Source organism: Saccoglossus kowalevskii, chromosome 1 (genome assembly GCF_978046115.1).
Source record: "Saccoglossus kowalevskii chromosome 1, keSacKowa6.1, whole genome shotgun sequence".
Classification (NCBI taxonomy): Eukaryota; Metazoa; Hemichordata; class Enteropneusta; family Harrimaniidae; genus Saccoglossus; species Saccoglossus kowalevskii.
In genome coordinates this window covers 10,974,785-10,994,342 of record NC_140641.1, presented here as the reverse complement: position 1 = coordinate 10,994,342, position 19,558 = coordinate 10,974,785, and the positions used below count along the sequence as shown (strand labels likewise).

Below are 19,558 nucleotides of genomic sequence, written 5' to 3'. Positions count from 1 at the left end.
ACTCGTTCTATCTGGTGCAGTTTCATGTGATATTGTCAATTGTTTATGGGATAGTTTTAGTTTGCTATGCGACTTCTCTAGTAATATTGATACCGTCATAAAATACATACCAAAAATTGTAATTTGTGCCAAATCGAGAATGAGCAGCAACTGCCCAACAAATTTGTTAAACTTAATTATTCTTGTGAGTATAAGTACTAAACCTGAAATAGTATTTTGAAATATAGCAGTAATAATATTAGTAACAGGTTTTTCGTCTGGTTTTCTATAAATAAATAAATAAATAAATAAATAAATAAATAAATAAATAAATAAATAAATAAATAAATAAATAAAATTTCTTCCGACGAATTTGCTTGCGTCAATAAACTGTTGTTGCATTAGCTATATCAGACGCTGCTTGTGTGTCGACTTTTATACAGATACGAATACATGTGCGCTCTCATTTATTTTAGTCTCTACAAACGGTTATACGAGTACTTTGTCAATCGCTTAGGGAGTTCTAAATATAAACTTTTCAGCGTCACCTGTTGATTGAGGGCGTCTATGGCTTCAGTAGGGTTGGTCACGTCAGTCACCGAGTTATTCACACATCTGGGTAAGTTTTCTCACCTTTTAATCATTACTGATACGTAAGACAATCGCGCGACGGGAAATAATAGATTAACTGCGGATATCCGACGAGCAGTGATAATCGATCGAGCGGGGGTACATACCGCCGGCCATGACAACATTGGCCATACACCGAATGTTTCGTCGTGTATGTAACAGCCGTATCTATTGTACCCTTTTTTTCTTTCACGGATATGTCGATACCTATGTCAGCAGGGCGAAGCTATGAAATATTAGTAGTTCGCGAGACTCGCGTTTAGCGACATTAATTGACCGATGTACGGCGGCGATCTTGTCACAGTTTTGCCAGGATTAAATTTTGAATAACATTCCCCTATTGAATTCCTACTGATCATTGTTAGACACGCGAGTGGATTTCGATTACTCATACAATATGCGATTGACAATAAAAAAAAATTCCTTTGCATTTATTTTCACTTTGTGTCACCGATGACTAACCAAGTGTGTTGTTTCTGCCCCGACCCATAGGTGATGTGCTGCCCGGTCATAGACACCCTTGTTTGCTTTGTCACCAGCAGTCGCCATTGAAAGGTACCACACGTATTGTGTTCATTGATCATATGCCAGTGGATTAGTGTGCATACTGACTACTAAACAACTTTGTTTTATCAGATAATTCTTTTATATACCGGTAAAGAAAGACTTACATTACGCGGGGTAGCCTAACCTTGCCAAGCTAAACATTGTCCTATGCTCCCATGTGAACCTGTGTAAGCGAAAAAGTTGTATTAAAAATGGCAACCAATGTGAGCAACTCTTTCACTGGAGAACAGTTCGAAATGGAACCCACCGACAACTATCCAAAAGAATATCAAAAATTTATAAATCATAATTATGAAAATGAGACAATAACCGAAGTCACTGATGGTGACTCAGAAACGGATAGGTTCTTTGCGACGTATTACAGTTCACGACGGGTTTGTTTCCAAATCTTATTATTCATTGTCTTGTTCCTGTTGGGATTATTTGTTGGATATTTTATCAATGTTATTGCCGTTGAGAGAAGCACAACTACTGATTGTACGCCTGAAATTGATGACCACCTAAAACAACTTGAAAAACTTCAAGAATTACATAGCAATGTAATAGGGAACATATCATCCGCAAATATACAAACGACTGCTAAGTAAGTTTGTTATATATCGTTTTTTTGAGGTAATGGTGGTGGGTAATAATAATAAATAAATAAATTAAATAATAAATAAATAAATAAATAGTAATAGTATGAGGTTATTACAAGAATACCTTAAAGTATGCATGAAGGCAGTACAGCGAGAGTATCAACTGTCGCACAGCTGAGGTCGAAGCGGCGACGTACTGTCTAAGTACATACTTTGAGGTATCCTCATAATAACCTTATAATTATACATGTTTTCCTCCCAGGAATACATCATGGCAATGCCAAAATCCAAAACGTTTAGAACAGATTTAGTGAACTACTTTGTGTGGGGTCCGGTCAAACCCTGGTGGCAAAGGATGCTTACGCGCATAATCATTCCATATTTGCAATTCACATTTCGCAAAATTACTGCGCGCTGTAACTTATGGCGTCACGGTGACAGATTTATAATAATATAATTTATTGAACAAGCTGAATGATATATAGGGTACTTTAGAAAATGTCTTTGCTGACTCGTAAATGGGATTCAGAGTAACCACTATGGGTACATACCGGTAGTATTAAAGGGGTGTGTTATGAATGACTCCTAAGTGGCTCAATTAATCAATTTCATTATCAGATTTTACGCCTCTGATATTGTTATTTTGTGACTACTTGAACAATTTTATTTATTGCCTTGAGTGACATAAGTGATACCATACACAGGTACTATAAATAAATTAATTAATAATGAATAAAAAGAATCTGCTTTTTTTTTCTTCGAAAAATTTATACATTAATTGATTTTTTTTTAATAAGGCCTTATTAAATTTTGTGCTAATTTGTGATAATCTAACAAAATAGCATTCCACTTGTTGGAACTTAAACTTTTTTGAATATGTATGTTTGGCAAGAACATGTAACATATCCTACTTTATTTGTCAGAAGCTCTGTTGAAAATATTGATTTTAAAAAGTTTGATTTGACTTAAACTTATCATTGTCTACATTTTTTTCATTACAGGAGTCATAGTATAATTTTAATATCTTTTATATAAGAAAAAAATATTATAAACTTTATATTTGTTTTTTTAAAAGAAAGTCATCAATCTCTAATAAAGTTTAGAATACAGACTGGATCATGTGACAATTTACTGCCAAACATAACTACCATTCTGAATATATATCTATATATATGTTTTGTTTATGTTTTATATGGTTTATAATATGGCAGATAGATGAGAGCCACTGTGTGAGTTTATTCATAAGATTACCCATAATTTATTGACTAAACCTAGGTATATTTATGTACAAAAGCTATTACAGTATTGACCATTTTTTGAATTCAACGTAAATATTGTGATTCAAATGTTGTTAACTCAAACTAAACAATCTCATGTGATGCAGATTTTTGAGCAGTGATTAATAATGCTGTTTATTATGTTGTGTATTACCGTACCTACTTTAACTTAGGTCGGAGGGCAGTGTTAGTTTCCTTGGCAACCCAGACAAGAAAATCCATTCAGCTTCATAATGACTTAAAGCTGTGAAATTAGTTCTACAGTTCATTTTTCAAATACTATTTCAACTCGTATTTTGAATTTTTATTGTATTTAATCTCATTTTCTCATCATTTACAGTTTTCTAGCCAATGAGAGGGATCGTTTACCAGTGGACGATGATGAAGACATTGCCAAGTATGTTGCATTGAGGTTCAATGCATATGGTTTTAACAGCGTCGAAATCGTACCCTATCAAATCTCATTAAATTACCCAATCCCAGGAACACCAAACAAAGTAGATGTCCTGTCACCAGAGGGAGCCGTTTGGTACTCAGCTTCATTTGCATATCAGGGTGAAAAGTCAGAGGATGAAAATGAACCTCAACCCAGTAGCAGCAACTCAACGGACGAAGATGGTGGTGTGCAGGAAGAAGCAGGAGATGGAGGGAATCTACCGATGTTTTATGCATATTCAGCAACAGGAATGGTTGAGGTAAATCATCCAGTTTAAGATTACCACTTGTGTGACTTTGTGTCAGCAGTTATACATATGTCATTAAAAGTGATTTGTGATATCTATTAAGCTTGTAAATTATAGTCTCACTGATCTCACATTACAATTTATCTTCTCTAAAATTCTCACAAATAGAAGGTCAATCTACTTATGTTATAAAATTAATTTGGTATTTAATTTCACTACCGTAAAGTCATTTAATTTTCACTGCTAGAAATGTTCATAATTTCAGGAACTCATGGCATTTGTTTATAAGACAAAATATTCTAAAAGTCACTGACACTCCATGTCATTGGACCCACGGAAATTTTCACTGCTACAAAATTTCATAAATTTCACTGTCTTGTGGAATTTCCAGTAATTTATCTCTCATGAAATTAAATCAGTTCACAACCTTTTGGTTTTTTGAAAATATTAATTGTTCTTTATATTCATAATAGTAACTTTAAATACTCCAAAGGTACAATCTTGGTGTACCATCTGGTAAAAATCATAAATACATTATAGAAATAAATACAGACAACTCCATTATGTGTAGAATTATAGTGAGTAAAGTTTTAGTGATGATTTGCTTCAGCAGATTTCACTTAAACTAATCAAAATTAAAAACCAGTGTGCATTAACAGTAATTATAACAAAGTGACAATTAACCAAACTGATGTGAATTTCTACTCTGCAAAACCTCGTAAATTTATACAAATGTGATGTTTATTTTCATCAGGGTGAATTGATCTATGCTCATTATGGAGACCAAGAAGATTTTGAAAAGTTGGAACAGATTGGAGTTGATCTAACAGTAACCGATAAAATAGGCTTAATACGATATGGAAGAACTAGAGATAATGAGAAGGTAATGTAAGGTCTAAATGAGATTGATAAATGATTGGTTCTTTTTTCGAGCCCAACGTTTTACAAGTCTCAAGTAATTTCCACAAATCTTTAGTTTGAATTTTAATTTATAAAAAAAACATGGATAATAATAAAAATGTTTGATGTGTTCATTTCATCACTATAAAAGTATCAATACATACATGGAAACCAATTCTGTACCTGTGTAAGTACTATGTTGCATGTCAAAATAATAATTTTTACATATGTACTGCAGTTTATTATGATTCTTCTCTGAAATCAAAATCAGTATTTCCACACCCCATATGCAAATGAGGTCTGAGAGCAAACAAGTAGTCCCTTCAGGAGTACCGTTTTTTAAAACATTGTGGAAATAAACAATATTTAGCAGTTTGAGTGAAATGAAATTTGAACAACAGTATAATGGTACTTTTAGGCAGTCGCTTATTTTGACTAAAACTAATTTGCATATCACCCATGCAATAACGTTTTTGGTATTTTCATGATCAATATGCAAATGAACATGGTACTTTCATTTGCAACCGAACTATTTTTATTTTGTAAACAAATTTTGCGTCTGTATTTTCATCATCAGACTCATTTTTTCCACGACCAGCAAGCAACATCACAAACGCAGTGTAGCATGAAGCTCAGTGACGACCGCTGTCGACGAAAGTCATCCCGTCAGTGGAGTACCGCAGTTGCACGGCATGTTTGCCAATGCACAGATCTGTGGAAGAACTTTTAACTTAGACATAAACTGTGTATCACAGTCGTCCAGTTCAAGTTCTGGTTCTGTCGTGGCCCCAACTAAATGTCAATGAGTTTAATATTTATTCAGACAGTGACTCAGATTAGACATCTGATTATTCTATTTTCACTCAGACAATGACATGCGTTCTACACTAACACGCGTTGCTAGGGTGTAACACTATCTTGAAACATATTAATGGGCAATGGGGTTCCCCAACCTAAATTCAATCCCGGTAATATGAAATAATCAAATATGGAACATATGTAATAATAACAGAACCATACACTCTTCTTGTGGCTTTCGTTGCATATAAAAGTTATTTTCACTCGTGATGTGCTTTGCTCGTTAAAGTACGGTCGCAGGATATACCACATCACTTGTGAAAATAACTTCCATTCGCTGCGAAAGTCACGGGAGGGTGTGGGGTTCTGTCATAGTATTCACCTTCTGTTGATATATATTGATAAATGTGTGTGTACACACTTCAGTTACAAAGAATGTGATCATGGTCAGATAATAATGACGTTTGAAGGCAGTAGTACGAATTGTTAACTTTTGCAGTGGGTGGATCTTTTAGATAAATATAGTAGTAAAGTAGGAGTAATGATGCAGGTATCTCACCCAGTGTTCACACTTCTAGATTTGAATTCACAGCAGAATAAAAGCTTGCCTAGTAGAAGTTAAAAATTTAACCAAACTGGATTTAATATCATCATATTGCGTCAGGCAATAGAACTGAATAACCCTGATCTGTTCTGCTGTCAGATTAATTTTAATCATATGTAGGGACCAGTTTATAATCTCTTTCATCCATTCACCCCTCAACACTGCATAGGTGAGATTAGCGGAGAAGTATGGTCTGAAGGGAGTGTTGTTTTATTTAGATCCCGAAGACAGAAAGATATCAAGTCATGACTGGCATGCCTCTCCACATGGTATTGAGGATCCCTTTACCTCAGGATATCCAGCAAAAGGTGAGCGTTCATTCTCTACAGTGTTCTCGCAAGCATGGGGGCTAATTAGCATAATAATGGTGTTGAAATTTGCATATTGTGTTACAATGTGAATAATTAACATGTTAATAACCTTCAAGCATTAAATGCAATTCAATATTCTTTTTATACATTATTAATATAATAGTACCCCATAAAAAGTTGTATCAGTATTCGTTTGAATGTATTTTTACTCATTTGAATGTTCAACATTTTCCTATTTGTAGGCAACATTGAATGAGTTTTGACATCACATTTAAAGATTCTTTTTTTTGTTCACATTGAACTAAAATCAATAATAGGCAAAACTAAAATATGATCTCGTCATTGCACATACCCCTTTGCATAATGCAAAACAGTTGTTTTGTTGGCATTTTGAGCTTTTGTCTCTTATCAAATTTTCACTACAAGCTAAAATAGGATTACCGCAAAGTATGTACTCAGGCATTACGGTATTGCATCAACACATCTTCATAAACTCATAAAAATATAATACAATACTTAGACATACTGCAATAATTGAATACAATAAAATATTAATATTTGAATATTTAATTTTTCTTAGATGGATACACATCGGGAGCTGTGGGTCATTTACCCTCCATTCCTGTCCAGCCAATCTCAGCGGATGATGCTTTCCATTTAATGCTTAATATGAGTGGCAAGATTGCCCCAGATCACTGGCAAGGAGGGTTAAACCTAACCTACCATGCAGGCAGGAAAAGTCACAGTATGTATAAACACCTTTGTCCAATCATCTGCAGCTAAATTCAGTGTCACATAATATTTCTGTCTGAGTAAGTCGTCAAGTCTTCCATTATGATCATTGTAAGTTCATTGTAAGTATGTATCTCCCGGTATCACACAATAACTGTGCAGGAAATGTTTGATTTGAAGAAATATCGGTACTGCAAAATCGGAAAGGCTTGGTACTTGTATATTACCTTGTAGAAATTCATGAATAAGCATGTGTGGTTTCTACATGTCAAGGACTGCTTATTTCTGATTGAATAAGCAGTTTGCATGCCTAGCACATGGCTAAGAACTAATTATTAGGCATTATTGGGCATTGTATCTCTTGATGTGAAACTTAGACGACATTATAATGTTAAACTCAATGCTACTGTAGACTTATGGCCTGCATTTCTATTTTCAGAGGAAGCGCCTTGGATTGTACGCATGGAAGTGAATAATAAACCCAAGATAAAAACATTATACAATGTTATAGCTACAATGAAAGGAAACGCTGATAGCACTAGAGGTTGGTCTAATACACATTTGTACATGGAAGTTTAAAGAATATTTTACATTTTAACCTTTTCACCCCCAGACTTTCTCACACAAATTGTCCTGCTGTTCTTTTCTTATAGTCTTCAATATTTCTGGAAATGAACCCTAATTTTGGACCCAGCAGACATTTCAGAGACAGAAATTTGAGTCAATGTTTTTACTCAAAATTTAGTTATTTTTATCCCAATCTTCAGACTATGCAGACTATAAATATGATATGAAAAGAGGGAACTTGTGGTGTCAAGGTTGATACTGTATTTGCTCTATTAGTAGCACATGTGCTTACATAGATAACCAAGGTGTTTGTATGGTCGAAAACGAGTAATATTTCAATGGTTCAGTATATACCCTGGTACAACAAATGAGATTTTTTGTTTATGTGAGCTTCTATTAGAGATGCGCTTCAAATAAATACAGTACATTTAGTATCAAAATTATTTGGTGTAGAAATATTTATGACAATCTGAATACTGTTCATTTCAGTTTAAAAACAAACGTCACCATTGAAATTATCAGCAATTATGTATATTTAGTTCAAAGTTCATAGTTTTTTGAAATTATACGGAGAATAGATGAAAAGTTTTTGAGAAAACACACATTTTGAACAAATATTTTTATCATACTTTCCCTATAAATTAAACCTGTATGTTAAATCAAAGTAAATAGCACAACAACAACTGAGACTTTGACTTTCAGTATTTCCAAGAACACTGACACTTGTAACATGATAAATTAAAACAGTATACTTGACCTTCATCACAACGCAGATCGGTTTGTTATGATGGGTAGTCACCGTGGTGTCATGGACAATTATAATGGTACGGCAATGATGCTGGAACTAGCAAGGAATCTTCATAGCATCCAGGATGAGAATTGGTATCCTAAGAGGACTATCAAGATGTGTTCATGGGGTGTAATGCATGGAGTACTTGGATCTATAGAATGGGCAGAGGTAGGTAGTATTGGGATCTGTAGAATGGGCTGAGGTAGGTACTACTGGGATCTGTAGAATGGGCTGAGGTAGGTAGTACTGAGATATATAGAATGGGCCGAGGTAGGTAGTACTGGGATCTGTAGAATGGGCTGAGGTAGGTAGTACTGAGATATATAGAATGGGCTGAGGTAGGTAGTACTGAGATATATAGAATGTGCCGAGGTAGGTAGTACTGAGATATATAGAATGGGCCGAGGTAGGTAGTACTGGGATCTGTAGAATGGGCTGAGGTAGGTAGTACTGAGATATATAGAATGGGCCGAGGTAGGTAGTACTGAGATCTGTAGAGTGAGCTGAGGTAGGTAGTACTGAGATCTATAGAATGGGCTGAGGTAGGTAGTACCGGTACTGGGATCTATAGAATGGGTGAATGTACCATAGTTAGTACTAGGATTATTAGGTGTTTATCATCAACGACAAAGGCAGCATTGATAGACACATTTTTTGCATAATAATGCAAGCATTGTTTTTTACAGGAACACAGATTGAAGTTATTGGAGAAAGCTGTTGTATACATTGATCTGGATATGGCTGTACAAGGTGACTACACATTGCATGTAGAGTCAACTGCTGCTACATCTAGACTTATTACATCTACTGCAAAAATGGTGAATAATAATTATTATTTCCAGAACATAAAAATCAATGATAATATGACTATGACTTTAATTTCACAGTCAATCATATTTTGAATTTACAGCGCTGCACAGTTTTCGCGTGTTTACTGCGTGTTTGTTGCAACAGTTGTCACAACTTTTAATTTGTGGCAAACAAACAATGGCTTTAACAATAGGACCCATATTGGGCTTGTATGCAATGTTGCAGAACGAAGAAGATGACAGAGTTTTAATTTTTGACTCTGTCTGTAAAACCGTGTTTTCTTAATGAATAGACATGGTGGCTGGTGAGCTGCAGTGCCACATACAGTACCCAGATTATTATAATGTAGTCGGATTTCTGACTATATGCGTAATTTATTCAAAAAAAAAGAAGAGTGAATGATTGTTATTGTTGCTGTAATGTAAGAAAATTTATTCAATTTTATGTTTGTTTTTTTATTAATCATTTGAGCCAACTTTTGTCATCTTTCACCAAAAAATGTATATTAATATGTTTTGGTAAAATTCTGTAGCCAGAGGGAAATTATGTTCATTTTTGTTCAAATTTAAGAAAGAGAAATTACAGAAAAAATTAATGAAATTTCACATCAAAACTTGGCTAGAAAAATTACGGTTCCACACATCACCTGCTGAAAACAGAAATGAAGAGAAAAACTGCATCAACAAGCAATATGTTTATAGCTTTTTATTAATTGTTTTTTGTTTGTTTTTTTCAGCTGCTTGATCCAGTGAATTTCAAGGAAGGTGTCACAATGCACACTAACTGGATGGTGAAAACAAAGTCGTTTGAAAACCCGATTCAAACGTTTGGTACTGCCAGTGATTATCTAGTATTTCCACACAAACTAGGCATTGCAACAATTAATATTAACTACGTGCCATTCAACAACACACAGGTAAAAATAACAAGATTTGTATATTTTGATATAATTAGAGATGTTTTTCATTATTGCTGGTGATCGTAGTGTAAAGCTGTGAGTTATATTAATTAAAATTGATGTCTATGCATTCTTTTCAGAGCATGTGATGATAGTCTGTTTATGTAATTGTCCAAAAACATTGCATTCTTCTCAATTGTTTATTGAAAAATGCTTTGAAAAAAAGTCAATAAAAAAATGTTTTCTGAACAAATATTAGGCACAAATAAATACAATAATAATACATTTTTCATTGTTACATATAAATAAACTATGAAACTAATGTACTGGTGCTGTTTTGCATGTCAAACTAATTAATATTCACCCTCTGTATGGTCATATTTCCAGGTTGATATGTACTATACTGCATGTCAAGCTAATTAATATTCACCCTCTGTATTGTCATATTTCCAGGTTGATATGTACTATACTGCATGTCAACCTAATTAATATTCACCCTCTGTATTGTCATATTTCCAGGTTGATATGTACTATACTGCATGTCAAGCTAATTAATATTTACCCTCTGTATTGTCATATTTCCAGGTTGATATGTACTATACTGCATGTCAACTTAATTAATATTCACCTACTGTATTGTCATATTTCCAGGTTGATACGTACTGTACTGCATGTCAAACTAATTAATATTCACCCTCTGTATTTTCATATTTCCAGGTTGATATGTACTATACTGCATGTCAAGCTAATTAATATTCACCCTCTGTGTTGTTTTAATTTCCAGGTTGATATGTACTATACTGCATGTAAAACTAATTAATATTCACCCTCTGTATTGTCATATTTCCAGGTTGATATGTACTATACTGCATGTAAAACTAATTAATATTCACCCTCTGTGTTGTTATATTTCCAGGTTGATATGTACTATACTGCATGTCAACCTAATTAATATTCACCCTCTGTATTGTCATATTTCCAGGTTGATATGTACTATACTGCATGTCAACCTAATTAATATTCACACTATGTGTTGTTATATTTCCAGGTTGATATGTACTGTACTGCATGTCAAACTAATTAATATTCACCTACTGTGTTGTCATATTTCCAGGTTGATATGTACTATACTGCATGTCAACCTAATTAATATTCACCTACTGTATTGTCATATTTCCAGGTTGATATGTACTATACTGCATGTCAACCTAATTAATATTCACCCTCTGTATTGTCATATTTCCAGGTTGATATGTACTATACTGCATGTCAAGCTAATTAATATTCACCCTCTGTATTGTCATATTTCCAGGTTGATATGTACTATACTGCATGTCAACCTAATTAATATTTACCCTCTGTGTTGTTATATTCCCAGGTTGATATGTACTATACTGCATGTCAACCTTGTTAATATTCACCCTCTGTATTGTCATATTTCCAGGTTGATATGTACTATACTGCATGTCAAGCTAATTAATATTCACCCTCTGTGTTGTTATATTTCCAGGTTGATATGTACTATACTGCATGTCAAGCTAATTAATATTCACCCTCTGTATTGTCATATTTCCAGGTTGATATGTACTATACTGCATGTCAACCTAATTAACATTCACCCTCTGTATTGTCATATTTCCAGGTTGATATGTACTATACTGCATGTCAACCTAATTAATATTCACCCTCTGTATTGTCATATTTCCAGGTTGATATGTACTATACTGCATGTCAACCTAATTAATATTCACCCTCTGTATGGTCATATTTCCAGGTTGATATGTACTATACTGCATGTCAACCTAATTAATATTCACCCTCTGTATTGTCATATTTCCAGGTTGATATGTACTATACTGCATGTCAACCTAATTAATATTCACCCTCTGTATTGTCATATTTCCAGGTTGATATGTACTATACTGCATGTCAAGCTAATTAATATTTATCCTCTGTATTGTCATATTTCCAGGTTGATATGTACTATACTGCATGTCAAGCTAATTAATATTTACCCTCTGTATTGTCATATTTTCAGGTTGATATGTACTATACTGTATGTCAACCTAATTAATATTCACCCTCTGTATTGTCATATTTACAGGTTGATACATACTATACTGCATGTCAAGCTAATTAATATTTACCCTCTGTATTGTCATATTTCCAGGTTGATATGTACTATACTGCCCCGAAATACCATGATGTTAATTTCTTATACCATAAGGCCATATCACAGCTATTTGCTCGGCTTTTATTATCTGTGGCTGATGCCTCAATGCTACAGTGGGATTACACATATACCAATCAGTTAATTAAAGACTACCTAACAAAACTGGACAATAAATGTGGAGATACACTGGCAGAGAAAAACTTCACTCTAGGTTAGTAAATGGAGTTGTTATTTCAATATATGCGCATATAATCAAGGTTCACTTGGTAACAGCAAGTACTGACAGTTGTGTGTTGTGCGAGTCCTTGATCATATGTGACTAATATGGGCAGATTATTTGTTAATAATCCAACCCCAAACTTCCACTTCATTTGTTGACAAATGAAAATTGGATATTTGAACTTGTAATTACAATGGATTATGATTTTGTATTAAAAGAATGATTTATCAATAGATAATTTGTTATTCACAAAAAAAAAGCTGTGAGTACACCCATGATGTGAATTTATGGTATAAATCAAATTTAAATACTCGCATGTATAATATCACTATAATTTCTACTTTCACTTCAATCAGCTATTACATTTCTTTTTATCATGGTCTGCCAAAATTCATTTTTATAATAAAAAAATTCCACTGAAATTTACTATCAATAAAATAATTCCTAAGATTGCAACTAAATTGAAATAAACAAATTTTGATTAAAATGTGTAAAGTAATTGATATTTGATTCTTTGCATCTAAATATTTTGAATATATATAAATCAACTAATTTGTCAGCTTTTTACAGACAGTCTTGTATACTATTTTTTATCAAAAAATGTTGAACAAGACTTATATATAAAATGAAGAAATTGTGTTAATTTGCTACAAAATTAAAAAAGAAATTATAGCAGAGTAGATATAATTAGACCAAGTTTGATGGAATTCAAATGGTAATTAACCTTTTGAGTACCAAAGTGTCAACTTCAGGCACCATCCACAAAATAGTTCTATTTATAGTCTGCTCTTGTCACTTAAAATGTTGCAAAAAAATACAATTTAATTGATCAAAAACTAGAAGCAATATCACATTTCATCTGTTTGGTCCAAAATTAATATTGTATTCAGTGAAAATTACAGAAAATGTGAAACTCTCATTTTTAAACTAATTATCGCATTAAACAGTTTGAAAAAAAAAATTAATTCGATCAGGGTCTATTGGTGATAAAAGATGAAGTTTTTATAACTGAATATTACATAGAAATATGATTTTGCTGTGTATTATATCATATGTGTCAGAGTGAATTAAAGCCAGCCATATATCACATACAGCTGTTTTCTTTGTAAATACTGTGTTTATTTTTAGATTTATAAATCTTTACCAGTATGTGTCCTACCGGGATATTTTGACGAATTTGAAAATAATTATAGAACAAATGCTGGGTAATTCATGCCTATCAATTACTTCATTGTTCTTGCAAACATATTAATAGTGACACACAAGCTAAGAATTATCAGTTGTCTGGAATGTCAACAAAACATAATCATGGTACTGGTCCATTGTAATTTGGATGTTATGATCTTAAGTCTGATTGGCTGGTTGGAAATGCTCAAAGCCGAATCAATTTGCATGTTTAAATTATTGGAGAATGTAAATGCCGTCTTTGGTTGGGGTTACAGACCATAGTGTTTGATGTTTGAATACGCTGGCATGGCTACAAAAATGACTAGTGTATAACTAAGCTGTGATTGCGGACGTCTTTGAAACACATTTCTGTACCTGTTTTGTGAATTAATTCTGGTCTCGTTAACAGCTGGAAATGTCATCACAATAGTACAATCAATTAATGACATACTTTATTCATTTTGTTTGTTACTTGGGACTCATTTGGCAGTTTATATTAATTCTAGCCTCTCCCTTCACACTTATTTGCACAAAAATAGTAAAATTTGGTCTCCAAGGTTACAGTAACATATTTATGTTTTAACCCAAATTTCATCTCATCATAGCCCATGACGAAAGCCATAAAAACATAACGTTTTCAATTAATTTATTTACAGGCAATATAGTACATATTTCATTGAGGTCACTATAAAGTTGAAAAAAAAAATCTAAAAAAAAAAAAAAGATATTCTTTGTAAAACTTTTCCATTTTTTTTTTTAATTTCGGACTCAAATGAACATGATTTCCCATTGCCTACAAGTCTCGATCAAAATTTTTGAAAAAATTATGAAAACATTTATGTGGCTTATGGAGGATGATAAACTTTGACTTTGATGTTCTAAAAACTTGATTTTAAATACACAGGCTATGTTTATTCTATTGAATCAATGTCACTGACACTACATGACCTTAACTCTTTTCTGATTCCTCTTTTTCAGACACAGTGAATAATGCAGTGGCAAGGCTTGAAAATATTACCAAAAACTTCAATATTGATGTGACTTCAAACTCAGAAATCTATGACGAGACGATGAAACTACGCATGGTCAATGACCTACTGACTCACCTAGAGAGAAGTTTTCTGGTGCCAGACACAAGGTATTATGGGAGTGACACTTACAGGTATGTGGTAATTAGCCTTGTGGGAACACCAAGGTAAAGAATATATACAAGGATTGTGTATATACATGTGTATGTCCATTAATTGGTCTATTGATTCTTGGTGACGTCCAAACAACTTTAGTCAAACAAAAGTTTACATTCTGGTCCTCAGATATTCGATTTATTCATGGTTTTTTTTTGTTTTTTTAAAAATGTGATGTGCATAATTTTGAATGAGTAACTGAGAACTTGTTTAAATAATTTTGTTTGATATTGTATTTTAATAAGAACAATGTAATTGGACTATAATTGGTAGCAACTCATTAAAGAAAATAACTATTGATTTTTTTGTTGATTTCCAGACACATTCTGTATAGCAGTAAACAGTACGACACCTTTCCAGCAATTGCCGAACGTCAGGGAACTCGTCATCATTGGAATAACTGTGAGGCCGCTATTGGGTTGATACCGCTAATACAATACACAATAGACACTGCATCTGATATGCTGACTCCTGATGATAACTCATGGTGGTGGTAGAATTTTTTTCTTCTAACTTACGAAGCTTGGTTGCATTCTCTGTGCTAATCAAATATATCCTGTACATAGACAAGCTGGACTTTTTTTATCTGGTGCAATCCTGTGATACGTGTCAGGTGCTTGGACAAGCTGGCTTTTGTGTCTGGTGCATCAGTGTTAGAATGTTATATCTACTGAACGAAGTATGTCTCTGGTAGGCATAATTACATTGTATATATACATAAATTGTGGAAAAAGAGTTTGCTGTGATATATACTACATGTTGTAAACTTAGAAATGAGAAGTTTATGTGTATATTGGTTTTATTTGTATCTATCATTGTAATTCTATTAAGCCTTATTAATATGGGTTCTTTTGTGTGTATGTGCAATTGGTAATTTTTTCTTTGGACAATTATGTTTTATTTTGTTCAAAAAGAGCAAAATTACATGTAAATTGTATTTATCATGATGATACTGGTAGTCAGTTTCTTTTATTTCTTGTGTTCATGCCTATATTTTTTAGACTTCATCGATTTTGTTCAAAGTTTGTTGAAAACTTGATGTAACTGCAGAATGAGCTCTGAGCTCTTAATTATATGTTTTGATTGCCCAGTAACAATACATACTGGAAAAGTTTGGAATTCTTCAAGGAACTGAGTTGTTAAAATTACCTACATGTGAAGTAGAATGTTGTTGGATTCATGCATTGTACTGCAGTGTTAAGAATACACATTTCTGTATGCCTTGATTATTTTCTTTATTAGAGGGGTATTCTCTTTCATAAATGATAGAGTATGCAACAATAGCATACAATAAATACAGTTTTGTGCATTTTATTTGGAGATATGCTTCTAATAGAGCAAAAACAGTACTGCATATTCATGAAACGCATTCCATACTGTTCATAAAAATAAAGTAGTATATTAATTGTTAACTTTTTACTGACATGATAGTGACAGACATCTAGTTTATTTCCTCCTATTTCAATAATTTCATTGACGAGTATCCCAAAAAAATGACACCCTGGAATACAAATTGGTTCTTAGTGAAAATGAAAAATAATTTGACTGCAACAGCTGTGAACGCTGCACGAGACTGATCAGCATTATATTTTTAGCCCTGACAAATTGTATTATTGCAGCAATTGTCTATTCTGTTAAAAACATTATTGATCTTGAAACTTATTCCTTTTTCGCTTTAGCTATGCGCCAGTTTGACAAATTTAATGGGTTTCTATTGTTTATTGAACTTTGACCTTGATGCAGCTAATGATGCAAAGATAGAGGCTGTTATTTTTTAACTGAGACATTTTATAGTCTTTTTAAGAGGCTTTTATTTGAGAAACTTTGGTAGTAAATGGTGAGACAGTACAAAAACCTTGAACTTGTGAACTTGTAGAGGTATTTTTTTCGGTAAAGTAATTTTTTTTTAAATAGTGATGTAAATTGCATATTTTATTCTTTTTCTCATTTATTGTAAATACGCTTTTACACTTAGTATCTAAAGTGTCTTTAACCCAATCTCTACAATACTAAAATCAGCATGTAATTTTTTAAATGTTCTCACCCAGGCATGAACAAGCCCAGATGATAACACAATTTACTGGTCCTGGTGGTGGGTGCATGCTTTATATATAATGTATGTATATATTCTAAGTTAAAGGTCAGTAGTTGCCATGCCGTGCCACGCCACGCATGTGCGACTTTTGTGTTGATAAACATATATTTTTCCATAATCCAATCATGATGTGCTTTTCTAATAAAATCACAAATATGAGTTTTCCCTAGGCGTCTTTTGCACTAGTTACCGCTGATGACTCCTTCAATACCTTCCAAACACCAAAAAAAATACCTAATTATAGCTTGGTAACCTCTCAATATGTACTAGCGTAGTTGGAGTGTGTAACAGTCAAATCCGCCATTTTTGTTTATATGAGACCCATATCTCGCGCATGTGTGGCACGACAACTACTGCCTTCTAAATTGTACTTAGAAAAATGCTTGGCTTTGAGTTCTAGATTGAATGCCTTCTCGACCTCAGTAAGTGTGATTGCACTGCCATGCACTGCTGACTTATATTGTGATAAGAGAATTCAGCTCAACCTATGACCTTCAAGAATAAATAATAGTAATAACTTGATAAGTTGCCTATTGAAAATGCAGGAACTACTGTAGTGGTACATATATCCTAATGTGAACTTGTCTCTTGTGTGTGAATACATAGTTAAACAAATTTTAATAGATATATAGTATATTTATAAGTAGTGTATATGACTGTAGTGTATATGTATATATAAAATTTAATTTAATATTGCTATATTAGAAGTCTGATGAAGATTAATCACTGAACATGTTTATATGTCGAATAGTCAATTGGTTTGTAGATTTATAAATTAATCTATTGGATGGAAATATTACATAGACTGTATTTATATACATTATGTAGATTTATTGCTTAATTTATAGATTCTGTATTATAGTTGAAAATAGTTTTATTTTAGCTAGGTAGCATTAAGTTAAATTTATTCTGATACTCTCCTTATAAAGTGAATACTTTGTATCGTCTATAGAGGGCGCTGATTACATCTCAAAGTTCAATTCTGTAGTTTACATTTTCATAAATATTGTAGAAAAATAAACAATACCAATGTTGCATGCTGACTAGCCATGTATAATAGATGAATAAAATGTAATCTTATCACTATAATGACTTTATATTTTAAAAGAAGCAATTGCAATGCAGTAAAAATTATTATAAATATGCTTTTTGACTGTGTGTCTTATTTCATTTGTTCAAATCTCCGTGTGGAAGGAATAATACTGTATGTGTTTAATAGTGCATACACAATGTTAAAAAAGAAGATATTTCATTGCCATTGGAAACTGTCCAGACTCGTTACTATGTTTTAACTCCATATTGGATTTGCAAAGAATTGTAGGATTGAAAATTGAACTGTAGAGAGCTTCAGGGAGTGGCAGGCTCGCATCTTTTCCATAGCATCCTATGTTAAAATCAGCTGTTTACCTCTCCTATTTTCAAGCAACGCATTATTTTTTATTTTTTTTATTTTTTTTTTATATTGTTGGACTTTCCCTTAATTTTACTGGAAAGATTTGTTTTAGATTTTTGTACTGTTTTTGGCTGCAAGCTGTCTAACTAGGAACTGTAGTGATAGAAAAGTGTGTCTGATTTCTACTCATTCTTATTATGTTTTATTATTTTCCATATCACAGTTAAAAAAACATGCATTTATGTTGTCTACTAAAAAAATTTGGTTGAATTTAAATCAGTTTTAGATTTACATGTACAAGCTGACTAGTACCCAGTTAGTCTTGCCTGCCATGTTGTGTATACTGCCCTCAGTGGTCTTAGTTGGGAAGTACTAACGTCACTCACGGCACGGTTACATCACTCTAATCTAGACATCACAGTTTGTTATCGCCTGTTATAAAGCACGACTATCAGAATTATAAGTTTTTATGACGTCTACATTAAGTAAATTTATTCTTTGTCGTTCATCAAACTTGAACAAAATCAAAATTTACGACCAGAAAATCAATAAAAAAAAACATTCTTCAAACTGAATGGTACACAATTCCGTTTTTGCTGTTTCGGAAGGGACATTAGCACTGGGGTATAGGCAGCACACACAGGGTGAGACTATATTCTCATCGGCTAAGGAGCCCATTCATTCTTCCCAGGTGAGCGTGGTGATAAACATAACATTACAATTATGACCGTTACGTGATGTGTACCACACGACTTCGTGATTACCAAACTATCGTCAAATCGATGCAATTATATACATTGTAAATAAAACAGTGGTGAATGTGAATCCGAAACGATTTGGAAAATGTAAATTATCTAGAATTATAGTAGAAATCACAGAACAAATACTGTTAGGGACGAACCAATATTTATGGAAGGGGTGGAATCGTGATTTTAAGAGAGAACACAATCCGCCTGAAATAGACACGAGATTGAAGCACAAACACATCTTAATACTACCTTAGCTAAATTGTTCAACTTGTCCCTAGAATGACATTTGACCTACTTATGTGAGTGCAAGCTTAGACTGCACCTGTCTTTGTGTAGACTCGCGTGAGTGTTGTCATCAGTTAATCTGTCGGGCAACAGTAATGAAATTATAGTTAGCATCGATTGCTGCCTCTCCGTTATATCGTCTTGACCTTCATGATTGTATTTATACTT

The 19,558-nt window shown here is 33.1% G+C and overlaps 1 protein-coding gene across 1 annotated transcript; it reads left to right on the top strand.

Annotated features, from left to right (window-relative positions):
* Nucleotides 1–515: 515 nt before the first annotated feature.
* On the top strand, nt 516–18,009 carry LOC102807473 (N-acetylated-alpha-linked acidic dipeptidase 2-like). The gene is made up of 13 exons (XM_085498689.1): nt 516–598; nt 1,102–1,759; nt 3,372–3,726; nt 4,469–4,597; nt 6,186–6,324; nt 6,908–7,072; nt 7,499–7,603; nt 8,400–8,584; nt 9,103–9,234; nt 9,963–10,142; nt 12,295–12,508; nt 14,663–14,846; nt 15,188–18,009. Exons 2-13 carry the CDS (start codon nt 1,368–1,370, stop codon nt 15,363–15,365), a joined length of 2,358 nt encoding a protein of 785 aa, XP_085354815.1. The 5' UTR covers nt 516–598; nt 1,102–1,367; the 3' UTR covers nt 15,366–18,009.
* The last annotated feature ends 1,549 nt before the right edge of the window (nt 18,010–19,558 follow it).